General features: G+C 43.1%; 2 protein-coding genes across 4 annotated transcripts in view; one reads left to right on the plus strand and one right to left on the minus strand.

The window, feature by feature from the left end:
• ANKRD31 (ankyrin repeat domain 31) overlaps positions 1 to 18,077 on the minus strand; it is a 77,875-nt gene extending 59,798 nt beyond the window's left edge. For 2 of the 3 annotated variants that reach the window (XM_060201045.1, XM_060201043.1), the window contains exons 1-7: positions 17,953 to 18,077; positions 15,351 to 15,460; positions 12,973 to 13,010; positions 11,324 to 11,406; positions 6,737 to 6,780; positions 2,476 to 3,114; positions 448 to 719 (exon numbers count right to left, since the gene is read on the minus strand). In XM_060201045.1, coding sequence (XP_060057028.1) covers positions 448 to 719; positions 2,476 to 3,114; positions 6,737 to 6,780; positions 11,324 to 11,406; positions 12,973 to 13,010; positions 15,351 to 15,460; positions 17,953 to 17,962 — 1,196 coding nt within the window. In that variant the 5' untranslated portion in view covers positions 17,963 to 18,077. The remainder of the gene's footprint in view (positions 1 to 447; positions 720 to 2,475; positions 3,115 to 6,736; positions 6,781 to 11,323; positions 11,407 to 12,972; positions 13,011 to 15,350; positions 15,461 to 17,952) is intronic. The other variant, XM_060201044.1, reaches the window with a different exon arrangement.
• Positions 1 to 22,608, plus strand: part of POLK (DNA polymerase kappa) — a 358,361-nt gene that overhangs the window by 111,133 nt on the left and 224,620 nt on the right. The window lies entirely within an intron of this gene.

Genomic DNA, 22,608 nt, shown 5'->3' on the forward strand with positions numbered 1-22,608 from the left:
TTTCTTTTCTTGTTTTGTCTTTTTAAGAATAGAAGTTCTTCACTTAGTAGTAGCTGCATCCTGACACTCATATCCCAAGGACAGGGCTGCCCATAACCCCATGCATGCCTGAAGATAAAAATACAAACTGGGGGAGTCGGGTGGTAGCGCAGCGGGTTAAGTGCAGGTGGCGCGAAGCACAAGGACCGGCACAAGGATCCCGGTTCAAGCCCCCAGCTCCCCACCTGCAGGGGAGTCGCTTCACAGGCGGTGAAGCAGGTCTGCAGGTCTCTGTCTTTCTCTCCCCCTCTCTGTCTTCCCCTCCTCTCTCCATCTCTCTCTGTCCTATCCAACAACGACGACATCAATAACAACAACAGTAATAACTACAACAGTAAAACAACAAGGGCAACAAAAAGGGAAAATGAATGAATAAATATTTTACAAAAATACAAACGGGAAGTATACCTGGACTTCTCAGTCGCAGAGCTGCTCTTTGTCCTTCTCTCACAGACAGGCCTATTTGGCCAAGTGCTTTCTGGGCCTGTGCACAGGTCGTCTGTGTATTGCGTCTGTCTGTCTGCTTTCAGTCGGGATGATCTTCTTAGCACACAAGGAGCAGCCTGGACTGAGCTGTTTCCCAGCAGACCTGAAGTCCCCTCGTTATTTGCTGGATCACAGGAGATACTACTGGGCTGCTGCAGAGTTTGAGACCCTAGTGGATGTGGGTCTTCGACAGTCTGAAACAAAACGTTTGCGTATACATGCGTAAGCGATTACAACGGTACCAAAAATTTAACTAGAAGAAACTAACTTTCTTCTTGCCCTTTGATGACACTAAAATGCTTCCTAGGACGAAAGTTCAAAAACCCATCAACACGAGCAAGCATAATGAAAACAACAGTATAATAAACACCAATGCAGATCTTCACAACTAAGAATAATAGAAGGAAGACCTATTCTCATCGGTAATCATCTCCATAATTCAAAAGCAAACATAAAGTCACTCTAGGTAGTTTAGCTTCACAGGAAATGAATAACTCAGAACGATGGAGGAGATATTAAACAAACAAGGGTGCTGGGCGGTGGTGTACCCTGTTAAGCGCACATAGCACAAAGCACAAGGACCCACACAAGGATCCCGGTTCAAGTCCCGGCTCCCCACCTGCAGGGGGGACGCTTCATAAGCAGGGACATAGGTCTGCAGGTGTTTCTCTGTCTCTCTCCCTCTCTATATACCCCTCCTTTCTCAATTTCTCTCTGTCATATCCAATAAAATGGAAAAAATGGCCACCAGGAGCAGTGGATTTATAGTGCTGGCACTGAGCCTCAGTGATGACCCTGGAGGGGGAATTTTTTTTTGACATCTGAAAGCAATAGTAATGCTATTTTGTTGAGCAAAATACAAATACCCTTCACCAACATGGATTTTAAAAGGGTGACATCATGAATGGCTCTCATATGCCCTTAATAATTACAGACTTAACTCCCATGAGGACATATATTTTACATGTATCACACAAGCCTTTCTTGAACATATTTACTCTACTTGTAAAGCTTCCCATGGTGACAGGTTCCATGTTTTTATTACAATGAAGCAACAAGAATATATTTCATGTATTATATATTTTATCTCTTCTCAATTTCCTTTCTACTTTAAAAGATTCCTTTTGCTCTGATTCTCTGAACACTGGCTGAGTTTGTGCTGCATCACTTTTAATCATGATGTCACTGATAGAATCTGTTTAAAATTCTAGAATCAATTTAACCTCTGTGCCCTATTCTTGTGATTAGTCACTCTTTTTCTGAAAAATTTTAAGTCATGTTATATCTTTGAGATATTTTAACAGAATTACAAGCAATAATATTTCAACATGAGTTCAGTATAATATCATTTAAATCTCTGTAACAGCGAAAAGGAAAAAGCTCTCCAAATGATCGTTAGTGAACTGGAGGATATATATACATATATATATATATATATATATATATATATATATACACATACATACATACATATACATATATATACATACATATATATACATATATATACATACAGTGGAATACTATTCAATAAGTTAAAAAATCAAGACGTACAATATTTGTTGCAGCAGGAAGATAGTCAAAATGTACTATTTAAAAGTAACAGGGTGGTAAGGGAGATCTCTCCATAACTGGGCACATAGTTTCCATGCAGACTCGATCTCTGTCACTGGTATATGCCAGAGTAAGCGGCTAACAAAACACTCTGCTCACTGTAACACGTGCGCTCAACCAGATGCGCCACCACTTTTCTATTCAAACCAATTGCAAACGACCTCAGAACGTCCTAACAGTTAAGTGTATGCCCCCAAACAAAACAGTCTCTTTCAGTGTTGCCCTGCGGGCATCAGGCCTGAGTATAAAGTGAAGCGCATGGGCAGCTGAAGACGTGACCACAACTCTCCATAAAAGCAACTCTCAAACACCAGGCAGGCACGCACTTGCTCTCACCTGCTGCGTGGACTGACGCTTGTTCTGTGGCTCAGCTGCTTTGGAATCTTGTTCCAGCAGCGGAACAGAACAGAGAGACTCAAAAATCATCTCTGCTATTTGCGTATAGTCATCGGTGTGATCTGCACAGGGCCCCTCTCCTGAACATTCACCCCCAGCACGCAGAGCACCGTCTCCCTCTCTGCTGGGACAGACCGGCTCCGCCCCGTCTTCCGACAGTGTGTTGAGAGCTGCCAGCAGCTCATCTGGCAGGCAGTCAGCTGCGTTTGCCAGCAGATCTCTGTGGCCCTCCAAGGACATGGACATGGAGCTCAGGGAGCAGCTCAGTGTGTCCAACAGCTCTCCAGCTTCGAAATCGCTCATGATTTCAAACAGCCCTTCCTCCTGGACGATTTCTGGCGATGGCAGTAACCTGTCTATGGCAGATACAAAAGTCTCCAGAGAGCTTTCTTCACCCTTCCTTTCTTTCCTAGTCATGGTCGCTGCGACTTCCTGTCCAGGCTCAGAGACGTTATTGGGTGTTGTGGCGGTCTTCTCAGAGTCGACCGACAATTTGTCCTCTGAAGAAACTACCCCAGGCACTGTGATGATGCCAGAGAGAAGGCTAATCTCCGGAGAGCTTCTGTCCTCACTTCGCTCCTATGTGTCCCAAACAGAAATGTCATCATTACAGTAACAGTAGATACTGAAAAATATTTCAAAGGAAACACGTTGTAGTTCTCATGTTCTCACAGAGAGCATACTATCAACCAACAGAATTCTAGTTCATCATGTCAGTAAGTTACCACCCCAACTTTTTATCATCTTTCCTCTCCCATAAATACTAGTAGGTTTTATTGTTCTCCTAGACCAAGTCACTAATGACTCTGATCATACAGTCAGACTTGCAGTAGTGGGCCAAGGGCAGAACTGGCTGGATTATAATGGCATACGCACGGCAAACTACCCGTCCAACTAAGTCTAAATCATCTGTACTAAGAGAAGATGGCATAGATGCTTCTCTGCACTTAATGGCTGTAAAATCCCACCTTGCTAAATGTTTCTTTTTCTTAATTTTTATTTATTTATTATTGGATTGAGACAGAGAGAAATAGAGAAGGGAGGGAGAAGATAGAGAGGGAAAGAGCCAGAGAGACACCTGCAGCCCTGCTTCACCACTTGGGAAGCTTTGCCTCTGCAAATGAGGACCAGAGGCTTGAACCTGGGTCCTTGGGCACTGTAATCTCTGCACTTAACCTGGTGTGCCACCCCCTGGCCCCTAAAACATTCTACTGAGTCATATAAAAATTATTAACTACCGGGGGTCGGGCGGTGGCGCAGTGGCTTAAGCACACGTGGCGCAAAGCGCAGGGACCGGCGTAAGGATCCCGGTTCGAGCCCCCGGCTCCCCACCTGCAGGGGAGTCGCTTCACAGGCGGTGAAGCAGGTCTGCAGGTGTCTGTCTTTCTCTCCCCCTCTCTCTCTGTCTTCCCCTCCTCTCTCCATTTCTCTCTGTCCTATCCAACAACAAAGCAACGTCAACAATGGCAATAATAACTGCAATGAGGCTGCAACAACTAGGGAAACAAAAAGGGGGAAAAATGGCCTCCAGGAGCGGTGGATTCATGGTGCAGGCACGGAGCCCAGCAATAACCCTGGAGGAACAACAAAAAAATTATTAACTACCACCTGCAGGGGAGTTGCTTCACAGGTAGTGAAGCAGGTCTGCAGGTGTCTGTCTTTCTCTCCCCCCCTCTGTCTTCCCCTCCTCTCTCCATCTCTCTCTGTCCTATCCAACAATAATGACATCAATAACAACAACAATAATAACTACAACAACAATAAAACAACAAAGGCAACAAAAGGGAAAATAAGTAAATTACAATTTTTTAAAAATTATTAATCAGAAATAAACTGGAAAGTGAATATTTCAGCTTTTTTCACTCAGTCCTAATTTCTGTACAAATATCAAATGAGGAGTCCAGCGATAGTGCAGCAGGTTCAGCGCACAAGGCGCAAAGCGCAAGGACCGGCGTAAGGATCCCGGTTCGAGCCCCCGGCTCCCCACCTGCAGGAGAGTCGCTTCACAGGCGGTGAAGCAGGTCTGCGGGTGTCTGTCTTTCTCTCCCCCTCTCTGTCTTCCCCTCCTCTCTCCATTTCTCTCTGTCCTATCCAACAACAACATCAATTACAACAACAATAATAGCTACAACAATAAAACAACAAGGGCAACAAAAAGGGAATAAATAAATATTTTTTAAAAACAAATATGCAAATATAAGGTCAGTGGGCATGAGGTTGGGGGAGGGGGTGGAGAGGAGAAAGGATAATACAGATAAATGCAGACAGCATGAGCCTTTGCTATAAATCAGTATTTCTGGGTTGTGTCTATTGTAAACACCAAAGGAGGGGGAAAACATAAAATGTATATTTCAAACTGACTTACTTTATTTTATTATTATTTATTTATTATTAGAGATAGAAATGAAGAAGAGGGAGAGGCAGAGAGACCCCTGCAGCCCTGCTTCACCACTCCTGAAGCTTTCCCCCTGCAGGTGGGGACTGGGGGCTCGAACCTGGGTCCTTACGCACTGTCATGTGAGTGTTTAACCAGGTGCACCACCACCTGGCCCTCTGACTTAGTTTTTCAAAGACATCATCTTAACCTATTCTTACAATGCTTCCAATGATCAAAATATTATTAGGATTCCTCATTGGAAATTGTCTTTCAAAATCTACTTACAGGGGCCTGAGGGGCCTGGATTCATCGAAACCAAGGCCACCTGAGAGAGTATCAAGGTGGAAAAGCAAAGAGCCTTCCCTCAATTCTTTCTGTCTCTATCTGATAATAAATAAATAAAAGTTTTTTTAAAAAAAGAACATAGTTATGCATGTACAAACTATTGTATTTACTGTCGAATGTAAAACATCAGTTCCCCAGTAAAGAATTTTTTTTAAAAAAGAACATACATTTATTTTAGAAATCCTGTCTCTAATTTGCTGAGAAAGACAGAAGTAATTTAGAAAGAGCTCAATTTTTTTTTTGTACCCATGTGTCAACGACTTTGCTGTAAACCATTTACCACCCAATAAAATGAAAAAAGAGAGAGAGAGAAAGAGAGAAAATCCTATGAAATACTGTCCATTTATTTTCTCATTCTAGAATTTCAATTGGATACATGGTAGCCTCTTCCTCCTCTATCACTGTTTCTCTTTTACCTGGAAATTTTTTTAAAAGTCTGCTTTCTTCTAAGTTGCTTAGTCTCTATTTAGCTATGTCTAGTGTGCTAGTAGGCCTGTGTGTTGATTTTTAAATTGGATTTTAAATTCCAACCATGTTTTTTGCTTGTTTTGTTTTTTACCAGAGCATAGCTCACCTTTGGCTTATGGTGATGGTGGTACTGGGGATTGAACCTGGGACATTTGTGTATCAGGTATGAAAGTACTTTTGCATAGTCATTATGCTATCTCTGCAGCCCCCAGTTATTTTTATTTATTATTTATTTATTCATTTATTTTACCAGAGTACTGAGCAGCTCTGGTTTATGGTGGTGCAGGGAATTGAACCTGGAACTTTAAAGTATCAGGCATGAGAATCTCTTTGCATAACCATTATGCTATCTACCCCCACCCCAATTATGTTTTTTTTTAAATAATTTATTTCTTTATTGGGGAATGAATGTTTTACATTCAACAGTAAATACAATAGTTTGTACATGCATAACATTCCCCAGTTTCCCATTTAACAATACAACCCCCACTAGGTCCTCTTAATCCTTCTTTTATTTGTATGAAAAGAAAGGCTCCCTTTGGGGTGTGTGCCTTGTGATGTCCAAACCCTGACACCATACAGAAGTGATCTGAGGATGGGAAACGTTCCGACACCCGGCTGGCTCCCCCTCCCCCCCCAACCCCCGTCTGGGTGAAAATATCACCCACACGTGTGAGGTCAATCACCTATGCAAAAGAAAATAAAAATGAAATGGTTTCATCCCGTCACTGCTTAAGGGGAGAACCTAGACGGGACAGATACTTTATCAATAATCCTAGACAGGACAGATACTTTATCAATAAACCTAGATGGGACAGACACTTTATCAATAATCCTAGACAGGACAGATACTTTATCAATAAACCTAGACAGGACAGATACTTTATCAATAATCCTAGACAGGACAGATACTTTATCAATAAACCTAGACAGGACAGATACTTTATCAATAAAATGCATTTCAGTCGAGATCCCTGATCTGCATGGTTTGTCTCTGCCGTACAGACCAACCTTGTCCGGAGGGGTCACAGCGTTGGAATTTTCAGCCTCAGGCCCTAGGAAACAATGATAGAGATTCTTGTTTCAGTTTTAACAGAACACTAAAAACATATCCTCTTTTCAGCATTTCTTAATTATCCCTAGACATTATTATCTCATATTGTTGAAGACAAAGAAAGGATTCTAGCCTCTAGATGGTATTTCTATAGCTTTATGATCGCTTTAGTCTGTCTATAATGTATCTTATAAAAAGTGCTAAGTATGTCTTCACCAAATGTGGAAGGTATTCAGTCTAAATGGCTTTAAGCTAATATATTAATTAAAACCACAACAAAAGGGGGGCTGAGTGGTGGCATGCCTGACTGAGAGCAAGTGTCACCATGCCAAGGTTCAAGCTCCCTGTTGCTCCTGCAGGGAGAAGCTTCAGGAGTGGTGACGCAGGGCTGCAGATGTCTCTCTTCTTCTCTCACTCTCTACCCCTTCCCATCTTGGTTTCTCTTTGTCTCTAGCCAATAAATGAATAAATAAATTGTTTTGCAAAATCTCTTATTATCTTTATTATTGGATAGAGAGAGAAATCGAGTGGGAAGGGGAGATAAGAGAGGGAGACAGAAAGACACCTACAGCACTACTTCACCGCTCACAAAGCTTTCCCACTGCAGGAGGGGACCAGCGGCTTGAACCCAGGTCCTTGCGCACTGTGACATGTGCGCTCAGCCAGGTGCACCACCACCCGGCCCCAGTAAATTGTTTTATAAAAAACTTAAAGACGGGAGTTGGGCTGTAGCGCAGCGGGTTAAGCGCAGGTGGCGCAAAGCACAAGGACCGGCATAAGGATCCCGGTTCGAACCCCGGCTCCCCACCTGCAGGGGAGTCGCTTCACAGGCAGTGAAGCAGGTCTGCAGGTGTCTATCTTTCTCTGCCCCTCTCTGTCTCCCCTCCTCTCTTCATTTCTCTCTGTCCTATCCAACAATAGCGACATCTATAACAACAATAAAGCAACAAGGGCAACAAAAGGGAAAATAAATAAATAAATATTTTAAAAATCTTAAATACTTCTCCTTGGGCAACAACATAAGTTATCATTCGTGTTTAGATATGTTTAATGATCGATTTATTAAGTTTCTATACCTAACACATGGAAATTTGATAGTTTCTTTTATTATTATTATCACTTTTTAATCATTGCCTCTAGGGTTATTGCTGGGGCTCAGTGCTGGTACTACAAATCCCCCCCTCCCCCTATTTTCTTCTACAGGACAGATAGAAATTGAGAAGAGAGAGAGAGAGAGAGAGAGAGAGAGAGAGAGACCTGCTTCACTGCTTGTGAAGCTACCCCCCTGAGGGTGGGGAGCTGGTATGAGGAGGGGCTCGAACCCGAACCCTTATGCCGGCCCTGCACATAGTACCAGGTGCGCTTAACCAGGTGCGCCACGGGCTGGCCACTGATAGTTACACTTTCTTTAGTATTTAAACCTTAATTACAGACTTATCCCTTAAATCATCTAAACTAGAAATTTAACACTATTTTTTACCTCTTCAAACACTTTGACACAATCAGTCAGAACTTACACAGATGCAATGGTTATAAAATGAACTGTCGCTTCTAATCTGATTCTAAAGCAGCAGTATGATAGTATAATTCATTCTCTTTTATTCCTGCATTTCTGCACCTTGAGATTAAGGTAATATTGATCTGACACTATCCCAGAGTTATAGAAACTTCATCAGATCTCAAAGAAAACAGCTTTCCAACAACTATACTCTAAACTATTAGCCTTCACTCCATCCCCCCAACAAAGGGGGGGGTAACTTTGTAAAAAAAAAGATTTTTCTTATCTTCATTTATTTATTGGATAGAGAGAGCCAGAAATTGAGGGAAGGGGGTGGCAGAGGAGGAGAGAGACCCCTGCAGCCCTGCTTCACCACTAGTGAAGCTTCCCCCACAGGTGGGGACCAGGAGCTCAAACCCAGGTCCTTGCACTCAGCCAGATGCACCACCACTCAGCCCCCCCCTGAATTTATTTATTTATTTTCCCTTTTGTTGCCTTTGTTGTTTTATTGTTGTTACTGCTGCCGTTGTTGTTGGATAGGACAGAGAGAAATGGAGAGAGGAGGGGAAGACAGAGAGGGAGAGAAAGACAGACACCTGCAGACCTGCTTCAACGCCTGGGAAGCGACTCCCCTGCAGGTGGGGAGCCGGGGGCTGGAACCGGGATCCTTACGCCGGTCCTTGCGCTTTGTGCCACCTGAGCTTAACCCACTGCACTACCGCCCAGCCCCCTGTACAACTCTTATTCCAGGGCTGCTGGTTTATTCACAGTCCTGTTTTCTTTTTTCTCTACTTACATAGTGATAACTAAAGCCAATCCTTTGCTTTGTAAACAGGTAGGTGCTTAACAGTTAAAACAGAATGTGCACGTGATAGCAGATCTCTATTTCTTGAGATCTTCACAAATTTCAAACATACTGCTAGAGTCACTGTCCCTTCTATACTGAAACTGCCCTTTGTACACAATTAAGCTTCACGTGTCTCGGTTTGGCCAGTAGGGGACACCACTAAGCTAGCTCTTTATTCTTTTACCTTTGCCCTGACACCCTTGCAAGCATCCCAGCTCACCAATGATGGCAGGCCGCTTCAGACCCATCCTAATGTCCTTTAAGCAACCCAGCTGTGTTCAGCATCTGCACACCCACCCACCTCGCGCACAATGATATTCACAAAAGTGAGGACTGATGAGCAGACCAGACTCGAGGCACTGAGGATCGGCCCAGAATTGCTGCGGAGCTACCCAAGGCCTAATCGGGACAGACACTTCCTGGCAGCAAGTGTCACGTCCTTGTGCCCCTCTCACAGGACTTCACTTCCGACTAGAATATCCAGGGCCCCGTCACACAGCACACATGTCAGCCTGCAGGAGCCACTAGGAGACACCTCAGAGAGAAAGACCGCCAGTCCTTGGTAGAGCTAAACCACTGCCAGCAGCCAGTGCGACTGCCAGTCAAGAGAGACAGACAAGAAAAGGGGAGAGAAGAAGAGGAGAGGAGAGAAGAAGAGGATGGGATGGGATGGGATGGGATGGGATGGGATGGGATGGGATGGGATGGGATGGGATGGGATGGGATGGGATGCGGTGGAATGGAATGGAATGGAATGGAATACAATGGAATGGAATGGAATGGAATGGAACGGAACGGAACGGAATGGAATGGAATACAATGGAATGGAATGGAATGGAATGGAATACAATGGCATGGAACGGAATGGAATGGAATGGAATACAATGGAATGGAATGGAATGGAATGGAATGGAATGGAATGGAATGGAATGGAATGGAATGGAATGGAATGGAATGGAATGGAATGGAATGGAATACAATGGAATGAAATGGAATGGAATACAATGGGATGGAATGGAATACAATGGAATGGAATGGAATGGAATGGAATGGAATGGAATGGAATGGAATGGAATGGAATGGAATACAATGGAATGGAATGGAATGGAATGGAATGGAATGGAATGGAATGGAATGGAATGGAATGGAATGGAATGGAATGGAATGGAATGGAATGGAATGGAATGGAATGGAATACAATGGAATGGAATGGAATGGAATGGAATGGAATGGAATGGAATACAATGGAATGGAATGGAATGGAATGGAATGGAATGGAATACAATGGAATGGAATGGAATGGAATGGAATGGAATGGAATGGAATGGAATACAATGGAATGGAATGGAATGGAATGGAATGGAATGGAATGGAATGGAATGGAATACAATGGAATGGAATACAATGGAATGGAATGGAATGGAATGGAATGGAATGGAATGGAATGGAATGGAATGGAATGGAATGGAATGGAATGGAATGGAATGGAATGGAATACAATGGAATGGAATGGAATGGAATACAATGGAATGGAATGGAATGGAATACAATGGAATGGAATGGAATGGAATGGAATGGAATGGAATGGAATGGAATGGAATGGAATGGAATGGAATACAATGGAATGGAATGGAATGGAATGGAATGGAATGGAATGGAATGGAATGGAATGGAATGGAATGGAATGGAATGGAATGGAATGGAATGGAATGGAATGGAATGGAATGGAATACAATGGAATGCAGTGGAATGGAATACAATGGAATGCAATGGAATGGAACGGAACGGAACGGAACGGAACGGAATGGAAAGGGAGGGAAGGGAGGGAAGTGCAAGGGAGGGCAGGGAGGGCAGGAAGGGCAGGGGAGGGGACGGGAAGAGAAGAGCATGGCATACATACTAAGAATGTAGTAGACAGAGGGAAACAAAAAGCCATTTTTTCCTAAATCTGAGCCCCAAGTTACAAGTTAACAAGACATTTGAAGAAGCAGGTAGTAACTTCACTCAAGCTGTTTCTCCTGTGGACAAACTTTACACGTATAGTCCAAGGCGAACAGCAAGACTGACCGCATGCAGACACGTGTGTGAGGGCCATACACGGCCTACCTGCCTCACTGCAGACAAACCCACATCTAGATAGGTGTTCTGCTTTCAGGCAAAGGAAAGTCTGCTATATACGTCTCTTCTGCAAAAACGTACCTTGAAAGTTTTGATGGGTCCGTGAGCCTTCAGCCTGGGGAAAGAGCACAGTGGCCAATGACCTTGAACAACTCTTTTTCGTCCTAAAAGATTAGTCAATTAAAAAAATTTTTAAAAATTAGTCAATCAATAAATATAGAGAAATATTAAAATGGAAAGAAAAACATTATTTCTTATTCATATCCTATTGAAACTTTTTTCTCATTTAAACAATTTCAAAAAGTGATCCGGGAGATGGCACAGTGGATAAAACACTGGACTCTCGAGCATGAGGTCCCAAGTTCAATCCCCAGCAGCACATGGACCAGAGTGATGTCTTCTTTCTCTCTCTACTCCTCTATCTTTCTCATGAATAAATAAATAAAATCTTTTAAAAAAAAGAATTTCAAAAGGAGATAATATTTTCTGCACAATCATTCCAATCACTTTTACAATGACTATGGTTTACTGACATCTATCTACATATGGAATGCAAAAATGAAGGAAATTGTTTTTGGGGGGGTAGAACTTCAGGAATGCAAACAAGCTAAAACCTTCATGTGAGCCTGAAAGTGACTTTCGACACCTGACTGCCGAACATGGTGGGACAGTCTGGGAGGAGAACGGCTATAAAAATTCTCAAAATTTTTAGATGTAAACTCCTAAAAGTTACTGGAGAGGGACAGGCTGGGTGGGGCTCAATGACAATACACAGTTCATATGATGAGGTACTGGGTTTGATCCCTAGCATCAAAAATAAAAAAGAAAAGAAAAAAATATATATATAGTACCTTATGTTTATTTAAAAACCTACTTGGAATCGGAAAGAAGAAAACTTAATTAAAGGCGGTAGGTAACTTTATTTAATTTTTTTTATTATTTTATTATTTTTTTATTTAAGAAAGGATTAATTAACAAAACCATAGGGTTATTTAATTTTAAATATATAAACGTTTCTGTTGCCGTTTGAACAGAGCACCATCAGGCTCTGGCCTTTGGTGAGGGCAGGCATCAAAATGCAGTCAAGCCCTAAGCACACGCCACCAGTGTGCAACTCCCTGCCCAGAGACCTGCTGTTCCGAAAGAACCAGAGAAGTATTTACAGATGTGTGATGTGCGTATAAGTCAGTAATGTTCACAGGTTTCCTTCACACTAAGCTTGAATTTGCTTTTAAGATGTTGAGATCTTATTTATTTATTTATTTTCCCTTTTGTTGTCCTTGTTGTTTTATTGTTGTAGTTATTACTGCTGTTGTTATTGATGTCGTTGTTGTTGGATAGGACAGAGAGAAATGGAGAGAGATGGGGAAGGCAGAGAGGGGGAGAGAAAGACAGACACCTGCAGACTTGCTTCACCGCCTGTGAAGCGACTCCCCTGCAGGTGGGGAGCCGGGGGCTTGAACCAGGATCCTTATGCGGGTCCTTGTGCTTTAAGCCACATGCACTTAACCCGCTGCGCTACCACCCGACTCCCTGAAATTTTAGTAGACAAAGAATTAGCTTTTTAGTCTGATTCCAATTTTCAAATATGAAACTTATCTACAATGTTTGCAACATAATATTTATGCTGTTAGGTGACAATCCTGTCACACGTAAGAAAATAAAAACTCATTTTACATGTGCAAAACGATAATAATAATCTAAAATAAAACCCCAATCTGCAAACTTACCACAGAGCTTGATTCTCTTCTCCCTCATCTTGAGGCTGCTAGGAAGAAAAAGAAATTTGTTTTTTTCAAACTGGTGAATGCTGACCCACTGCAACAATCTGAAAGTTTAACATTTACAAAAATCCTTATGTGGGGCCGGGTGGTGACACACCTGGCTGAGCACACATTACAATGTGCAAGAACCCGGGTTCGAGACCCTGGTGTCCACCTGCAGGGGGAAGGCTTCGTGAGTGGCGAAGCAGGGCTGCAGGTATCTCTGTCTCTCTCCCTCTCTATCATCCCCTTCCCTCTTGACTTCTGGCTGTCTCTATCCAATAAATAAAGATAATAAAAAACTTAAAAACCACAAATCCGGGAGTCGGGCTGTAGCGCAGCGGGTTAAGCGTAGGTGGCGCAAAGCACAAGGACCGGCATAAGGATCCCTGTTCGAGCCCCCGGCTCCCCACCTGCAGGGGAGTCGCTTCACAGGCGGTGAAGCAGGTCTGCAGGTGTCTGTCTTTCTCTCCCCCTCTCTGTCTTCCCCTCCTCTCTCCATTTCTCTCTCTCCTATCCAACAACAACAACATAATAACTACAACAATAAAAAAAACAACAAGGGCAACAAAAGGGAATAACTAAATAAAATAAATATTAAAAAAATATATAAAAAATAATTTTTAAAAAAAACCCACAAATCCTTATGTTCCTCTTTCTTAGCTTCCTCCTGTGCTATGATAAACACGTCTAAAGGAAACCTGTCCATTTTCACCATCTTAAATGTGCAGTGAGCTCTGTGATGCTGTATAGATACGCAGTGATGTCTGCAGCCCCACCATCTCCAGAACTACATTTTCTTTCTTTTTTTTTTTTAAGACTTTATTTATTCATTCATGAGAAAGACAGGAGGAGAGAGAGAAAGAACCAGACATCAGTCTGGTACATGTGCTGCCGGGGACTGAACTCAGGACTTCACACTTCAGGGCCTCAGGCTTTATCCACTGCGCCACCTCCCGGACCACCAGACCTGTATTTTCTACTCCAGCCAACACTCATGCTCGGAAACATCAACTCCCTGCTACCCCTTCTACAGTCTCTTTGGGCTGGACTGTCCCATGAGCCACACAGAAGAGGCATCCTAACACCTCTGACTTATTTCACTTAGTCTAAAGCGTTCTAGGCTCAATTGTCGTAGCAAGTACAGTGCTGCCTTCAGAATGAATCACTCCCACCACATGTGAGAAGCACAGTGTGTTGATCCCCCATCTGTTGCTAGACAGACATTGGTGGGGGGGGGGGGGGCTCGGGTCCTGGAGCAGGATGGCGGAGGAGGGCCTGGGGGGGGCGGTTAGAGTGTGATGTGGAAACCGGGAAACGTGGCACATGGACCAGCTGCTGTATTTTCCTGTCGACTGTCAACCATTCATCCCCCCAAGTAAAGAGAAAAAAAAAAAAAAAATATATATATATATATATATATATATATATATATATTTCTCGAGTCCCTTTTGCAGTTAATTTAGGTATATACCCCACAGTATGATTTCCGCACTATTTGGTAACTCTCTGCTTAATTATCTGAAGAACCACTATATCAATTTCCCAGTGGCTTCACCATTACACATTCTCACCAGCAATAAGCAAAAATTCTAATTTCTCCACATTCTCATCAATATTTGATGGGGTTGTTTTTTTACAATTTAATAAAAATGATATGAGGTACTTAGTATAATTATGATATGAATTTCCCTAATTAATGATGTTGAACATCTTTTCATGTGCTTCCTGACCATTTGTAGATCTTATCTGCTTAAAAGTCTCAAGTTTGTTGTTCATTTCTTGTCCATTTCTTAAGTGGGACATTATTTTTTTGTTATTAAATTGTAAGAGTCTTTATATAAAATAACTGGTGATCACCAGAAATGTGACTAACCAGAGAAGAATAAGGGGAAAAAGCTAGGCCCAGGAAGATGGCACAATGTTTGTAGAGAAAACATCAGTCCTGAGGTCTGGAAGTTCCAGGTTCAGTCCTTGACATTACTTTAAACCAGAGCTGAGCACTGCTCTGGTCATCTCTGTCTCTCTGTGTCTCTCTCTGTTTATCTTTTATGTTAAATTAAAATAAATAGGGCTAGGGAGACAACATGATGGTTATGCAACAGACTTTCATGCCTGAGGCTCTGAGGTCCCAGATTCAATCCTCAGCACCACCATTAGCCAGAGCTGAGCAGGGCCACACACATATACATTAATAAACAAAATAAATCTTTTAAAAAAAATCAGTATTTTAAAAGTGAAAAAACTAAAGAGCTGTAAGGAACAAAATGACAGACAAAAGCTACCATCCTAAGAGGCAGCGTTTCTAATTTTTAAAAAGTATGTTTTGATAAATTGCTACCTACCTGTAAGAATTCATCTTCACCAACAGCAGGCATCAGCTCGTTATTACTCATTTGTCCTTGTGGGCCCTGTCTGAGTTTAAAGCCAAGCTGAATCTCAGGAGAAAGGACACCTAAAATCAACACATAAATCATTCACAACAGCTGGATCGCACTTCTGTGACAAAGACCCAGGGGTTCACAGACAGTGTGGATAACCATGAAAGTCATCTTCCAGATCCCAGTTTCCTAACTCCTACTCTTCTCTGTCAGAGTGCTCAGTTACTAGTGAGGGAAGAGACACAGACACAGAGGGTGCACTGGCTGACACAAAACGTGATGCTCCTTTATGTTAGGGTGAGTGAATGCAAAAGACGAGTAGAGCCAACGGCAGACTTAAATCCCATGAGAGATAAGACCTTCTCTTGTTTTCCTTTAGGCTACTTTAAGAGTTTCACAATGAGAGTATCTATTACAAGAAAGGTCAGGGGGCGGGCGGGGGCACACCCGGCTGGACTCACGTTACAGTGCGTAAGGCCCCGGGTTCGAGTCCCCGCTCCCCACCTGCAGGGGGAAAGCTTCACGAGTGGTGAAGCAGGGCTGCGGTGTCTCTCTGTCTCTCTCTCTCCCTCTCTATCTCCTCCTCCCTTTTCAATTCCTGACTGTCTCTATCCAATCAATAAATTCAAAAAATAAAAAAGAAGAAAAGTCCATTTCTTTTTCAGAATGGCAAACGGAACCCTTATTTTAACTCTTCTTCCTTTACCAGTTTCTAAAAAAACAATTGCAAAAAATCATTCGTTTTTTTACTGTCTTCTAACGCAGTAGTAGGGACAAACATGCAATAGAAAGTAGACAAGAAGAATGGACTGCAGGGAAACGAGGCGTCGGTGAAGAGCCTGTCCCTTCGCACGGAAGGTTCCTTCCATCAGCAAAGCCCCCAGTGAAATAAGGGAGAAGGCGCTTCGGAAACAGAACACGCGTGGTGTGCACACCGCCGGCTCTGGACAGGAGAGCGTCTCCCCTGCCACACAGAACACATGCCCCGAGCGGAGACGGGGACGGAGACGGCAACGCGACACAGCAGAGACGCGAAACCCAAAGTGGCAGGCAAGCCGCCAGGGACCTGGAAATTGAACAGATCACAACAGAAGTATTGGAAACAGTGGCAACGAAACACATGACTCAAAAAATAACGTTGGCCCGGTAGCAGTGGATTAATCAAAACCAAGGCGACTGATGAATAGTTTGAAGAAAAAAAACACTATGACTTACCATTTAAATTTAAGAGGAAGTGAAATACAGTGGAAAAGCTTTGCAAACCAAGGATGGGGCCCTAGGCATGATGGTGGGGAAGGACCTGAGTTAGGGGTTAAGAGTGTTTTGTGGGGGCCGGGTGGTGGTGCATCTGGTTAAGCACTTGCATCACAGCGCACAAGGACCCGGGTTCAAGCCCCTGGTCCCCACCTGCAGGCGGAAAGCTTCTTGAGCGGTGAAGCTGGTCTGCAGGTGTCTCTCTGTCTGTCTCCCTCTCTATCTCCCCCTCCTCTCTCAGTTTCTCTGTCTCTATCCAATAATAATTTTTTAAATTTTTTATATTTATTTATTTTCCCTTTTGTTGCCCTTGTTTTTATTGTTGCTGTAGTTATTATTGTTATTGATGTCATTGTTGTTGGATAGGACAGAGAGAAGTGGAGAGAAGAGGGGAAGACAGAGAGGGGGAGAGACAGACAGACACCTGCAGGCAGACCTGCTTCACCGCCTGTGAAGCGACTCCCCTGCGGGTGGGGAGCCGGGGGCTCGAACCGGGATCCTTACGCCGGTCCTTGCGCTTTGCGCCACCTGCGCTTAACCCGCCTGCTGTGCTACCGCCTGACTCCCTCCCATAATAAATTTTTAAAAGACTTTAAAAAAGAGTGTTTTGTGGATACCTGTCACTGGAGATGAGAAATCATACCCAACCACTATTCATTAATTCCCCCACTAAAGAGGAAAGTGAGAGGGAAAAATAAAAGGAGAGGAGAGGAGGGGAGGGGAGGGGAGGGGAGGGGAGGGGAGGGGAGAGGAGGGGAGAGGAGGGAAGAGGAGGGGAGAGGAGGGGAAGGAGGGGAGGGGAGAGGAGAGGAGAAGAGAGGAGGGGAGGGGAAGGGAAGGGAGGGGAGGGGACAGGAGGGGAGAGGAGGGGAGAGGAGGGGAGAGGAGGGGACAGGAAGGGAGAGGAGGGGAGGGAAGGGGAGGGGAGAGGAGGGGAGGGGACCTTCTTTATGGTAATCAAGGAAATCCTGGAGCTCTGCGTGTGGGAAGAGGCCTGCGCAGGTGTCCGTCCTGGTCCGCAGCACCTTGTGGAGCCATAGCATCCTCCAGCAATCAGGCACCTGCCGGGATGCCGGGATGCTGAGCGCTGATGCCGGGATGCCGGGATGCCGGGAAGCCGGGAAGCTGAGCGCGGTCAGGTGAGTGTCGCCTTGCTGGCCCGCAGCACATAGACCCCAAGAGGGACCCGGCCGGGACAAGCAGGACAGTGGCCCAGAGGACGAGTCCATATTCAGCGTATTCCATATACGAAGAAGGCGAGACAGTGATCACCGGGGGTTCAAGGCCCGCACAGGAAAGAGCCTGCCCTCACCTGGGCACATGCCACTTCCACCAGGGCAGACGCCGAGCTCGGGTCCGAGAGACGCATGTTGATCAAAGAACAGCCTTGCAGAAACCAAAACAGAAGATGCAGATTGTCATCTCGTTCATGAACAAAGACTGCCATTGATATTTCTACTTCAAAGTGAATTAGGAATGGGCCCCTTCATTAAAAACTTATCCAACTACTGTTATGTGGAAAACTGGGAAATGGCACGCATGTACAAACTATTGCATTTACTTTCAAGTGTAAAACATTAATCTCCCAATAAAGAAATAAAAAAAGAAAAGATAAAAAAACATATATAGGATTAAAAAAATAAATAACAGCATCACTTTACAAATATTTGTGTTATTTTTGGATATTTTAGGATAAGGAAAAACTACCAGCATAGTTTTAAAACAGATATAAAAAGAATATGGTTTAAGAGACCAATGCTGAAAAATAAAATAAGATAAAATAAAATAAAATGTAAAAGAGACCAGTTCTGGTGGATTTTTTTTTCCCCTCACGGTTCTCCAAAACCACAGAGAATGTGAAATTTCAATTCCACAGTTAAGTCTGAGCCTACATTCTCATAATCTACAGTAACAGAATTTCTTCAAGCAGGGGGTTCATTCCTTATGGTGTTCTAGAAGCAAGGAGGTAACACAGGCACTCTACCCACTAGTCATCTCAAATTTAGAGATGGGTTCAAACCACATAAGTGCAGTGACACACCATAGAGAATACAGCACTTGGAAAACTCAGACAGTTCTCTTTCCTCTTTAAAAATATCTTCACAACTTAAAAACAAAAATAAGCAAAACACTTTAGGCATTTTTCCAAAGATGATTTTTTTTTTAAATGAGCACATGAGATAATGTTAGGGGAGTGTAAATCAAGAGCCCAGGGTTATTTTGAATCAAAGAATCAACATAATATTCTAGTATTCAACTCTAAAACGTAAGAAAATTTTGAGCACAGGTAAAATAATCACACTTTTAAAAGATGTAATTATTAGACCTAAAAAGGTCAGTAATCTGCTAATATCTCAGATGGAGTCTGTGGTAATCAGCCTCCTGAATCGTTGCTCCTGAATCGTTCAGTATTTCTGGGACTAGCAGACTAACACAACACTAGCCTTTGCTAGCTTCCTAGAGGAAGATATTCTAAAGTCACCTTACACAACTCCTTAAATCTAGAGACAACCATATATTTTTTAAATTTTTATTAGTGAGTTAATAACTATTAATAAGACTGTAAGTAAGATCACAGGGAAACAAGTCCACACAGTTCCCACCACCAGAGTTCCGTGTCCCATCTCCTCCATGGGAAGCTTCCCTGTTCTTTATCCCTCTGGGAGTCTGGGCCAGAATTCTCTATGGGGAGCAGAAGGTGGGGGTTCTGGCTTCTGTCACTGCTTCTCTGCTGGACATGGAAAATCACATATGAGGAGGTCATGGTTCCTCTGAATGATATCTCATATTTAGATGATACCTAATATTCAGAACCCACAATCGCAGAATTACCATTACAGTGTGATTGCTGGAAAAAGGTCATTTTACAATTCCACACGGCACATGCAGAGCTAAATTCCATTTCAAAGGGACCTAAAGAATTCCTTTGTATGCAATTAAGCTAGCAAAGCAATCCATAATCAAACTTACTTACTTTATCTTGGTCTTGCTTTTTATTTTAAGTATTTTATTTATTTTTTTACATTTTTTTTAAATTTTTTTAAAATTTATTTTATTTATTTATTCCCTTTTGTTGCCCTTGTTGTTTTATTGTTGTAGTTATTATTGTTGTTGTCGTTGTTGGATAGAACAGAGAGAAATGGAGAGAGGAGGGGAAGACAGAGAGGGGGAGAGAAAGACAGACACCTGCAGACCTGCTTCACCGCCTGTGAAGCGACTCCCCTGCAGGTGGGGAGCCGGGGGCTTGAACTGGGATCCTTATGCCGGTCCTTGTGCTTTGCGCCACCTGCGCTTAGCCCGCTGCGCCACCGCCCGACTCCCTTTTATTTTATTTTTTACTATATAGAGACAGAAAGAAGTTGAGAGAGGAGGGAGAGCTAGGGAAGAAGGAAGGAGCAGAGACACCTGCAGCACTGCCTCACCACTCAAGAAGGTTCCTCCCTGCAGGTGGGGCCCAGGGGCTTGAACCCAGGTCTCTGTGCAAGGGAACACGTATGTGCACCGGGTATGCCACCACCAAGCCCCCTGATCTCGCTCTTGAAATATTCTTCATAATGGCTCATTTTCCTTTACAATTATGTAAAATTATTTCTGTCACTCCACAGGAAAAAAATACTACAGAACAAGATCTACTCACTAAAGTCTAGCTTCTATCCTATAGCTCCTCCCCCCACCTGTTCTCTCTCTCTCTCTTTATTTCCTTTAATCGTATCATCTATCCTCCCAGTGTGTCTTGGGAAACACAGGTAGTCTGTATGCCTTTGCCCGGCCCCGGCCCCTTCTCAGAGGGGACTGTCTGTCTGCACAGGCCTCTGCCTGCCTCTTTACGCCACAGGATGCCCGCACACCGGGCGCTGGGCAGGACGGGCACATCTCCACGCAGGCTGTTCAGTACGGCTTGTTAAAATACAGTTGTGGAAGGGAAAGGTTTTGGTAAGAAAATCTGCACAACGATTTCATGTTTTCCATTCTCAATCCACTATAGTCTCACCTGCATTGAGTAAAAGGTAAATATCACCATCGATAAATCCACTCACTTAATTTTATTTTTATTTAATGAATGTATTTATTCATTTATTTTTACCAGAGCACTGCTCAGTTTTGCCCCATTGGGGTGCGGGGGGGATTGAACCTGGGACTTTGGAGCCTCAGGCTTGGGAGTGTCTTTGCAGAACCATTATACTATCTACCCCTCCCCTCTACTAACTTTCTTTTCTCTTAACTTGTTTTATTCTATTATTATTCTATTTTTTTTAAAGCCAGAGCACTGCTCAGCTCCGGCTTCTGGTGTCTCTCTGTCTCTCTCCCCCTCTGCCACCTCCTCCCTTCTCAGTTTCTCTCTGTCTTTATCCAATAGTAAATAAAAATATAAAAAAAATAAAGATAACTTTAAAAAAAAGACATCAGAAGAATTATACTGTGTAACTTTTTTGTCAACTCAGAAACAGACAACAAGAGTATATTTTCTCTGTAAATTTGGCCATGTTAAAAAAATAAACAAAATCAAGTAACACGAAGATGCTAATTTGTTATAAGAAAATATTTAAAATGAGCATTATGCTAATAACAATACCAACAAGACTTTTGGTTGGACAGGACAGTTGCTTCTAAAGGCCCTGGGGTTCGTGATGGTGGAAAAAGGCCCAAATTGGGGGTAGGAGTGTTCTGCAGACAGCTGTCACAGGGAGATGAAAACCTCTGCGTGGGCTGGGCAAACAGCTTCATGCTTCTGCAAAAGACTTTCATGCCTCAGGCTCTGAGGTCATAAGTTCAAGCCCCAGCACCACCATTAGTCCGAGCTGAGCAATGTTCTGGTCTTTTGATGTTTCTCTCCCTCTCTCTCATTAAAATAAAGTAAATAAACTACATTATAAATTGTACCCCATGTGTCAACAACTGTACTATAAACCATTAGCCCCTCCATTTAAAAAAGTGTAATTAAAATATCCTCCTAGTAATTTTTACAACTGTTATGCTAGAAGGATATTTTAATTATACTTTTTAAATTATTAGAACAGCTTCAATTCTGGCATACCAGCTAAACAAACCAACAAAAAAGTTGCTCTCTCCAGCTAGTTCAGTGATGAGGAATTCTCTGCTAACAAGCACTTTGCTCCCTGCTTTGTCGCAAGTTTACTTAGAGAGCAAATCTATGTTTGCTGGGTAGAGCAGCAAGAATCTATCACCCCAAATATCACCCCCAAATATGTCTTTGGCAAAACTGACTTCACCGTGGGAGGAGGCCCGGGCACCAGCTGCAGATGGCCTTTGAGATCAAGGCACACTTCAACTACACGCATTTTGGGCGACTTCTTCCTGGCTTTTCCCTTCTTGGCAAAGGCTGAAGTTGCATCACTTAAACTTAGCCTCCTCTCTTTTTCCATCTTAGAAAGCTTCTGAATCGGTGTCTAAAATTCACGTGCAAGTTATTCAGATTTACTGAGACGTAAACATGTTCTTAACAACTTCTTTACTTTTTCTCCTTTTAATCTGCTTCATGCTCTTTTTGGCCCAGCCCTGAAGAACCCAGAGGGTTTCTTTTCAGCCCTCACGCCAGTCTGAGGGAGAGAAGCAGCATTCACGTGGTAGGCTAATTAAGTTGCTTATCAGCCTTACACTCTATCCAGTTATAATATCGGAAAGGTTTCCTTGGATCTGAAGATGTGCACAGACATTCAAATAACAACAAAGTGTCTTATATGATGATTCCGTTTCAATAAATCGAATAATAAGATTAACTTGAGATCTATCCCTCACGGTCCAGGGCAGTTAACGTTACCAAAGGCACAGGCAGGGAAGACTAGCAAAGCTGTCAGGGGAGGGGGTGGGACATGGAGTTGTGGTGGTGGGAATTGTGTGGAGTTGTACCCCTCTTATCCTCTGGTTTTGTCCATGTTTCCTTTTTATAAATAAGTAATAATAATAATAAAAAAAGAAGGTTCTGAAGGCATCCACGAGAAAACAAACC

This window comes from Erinaceus europaeus, chromosome 11 (genome assembly GCF_950295315.1).
Source record: "Erinaceus europaeus chromosome 11, mEriEur2.1, whole genome shotgun sequence".
NCBI lineage: Eukaryota > Metazoa > Chordata > Mammalia > Eulipotyphla > Erinaceidae > Erinaceus > Erinaceus europaeus.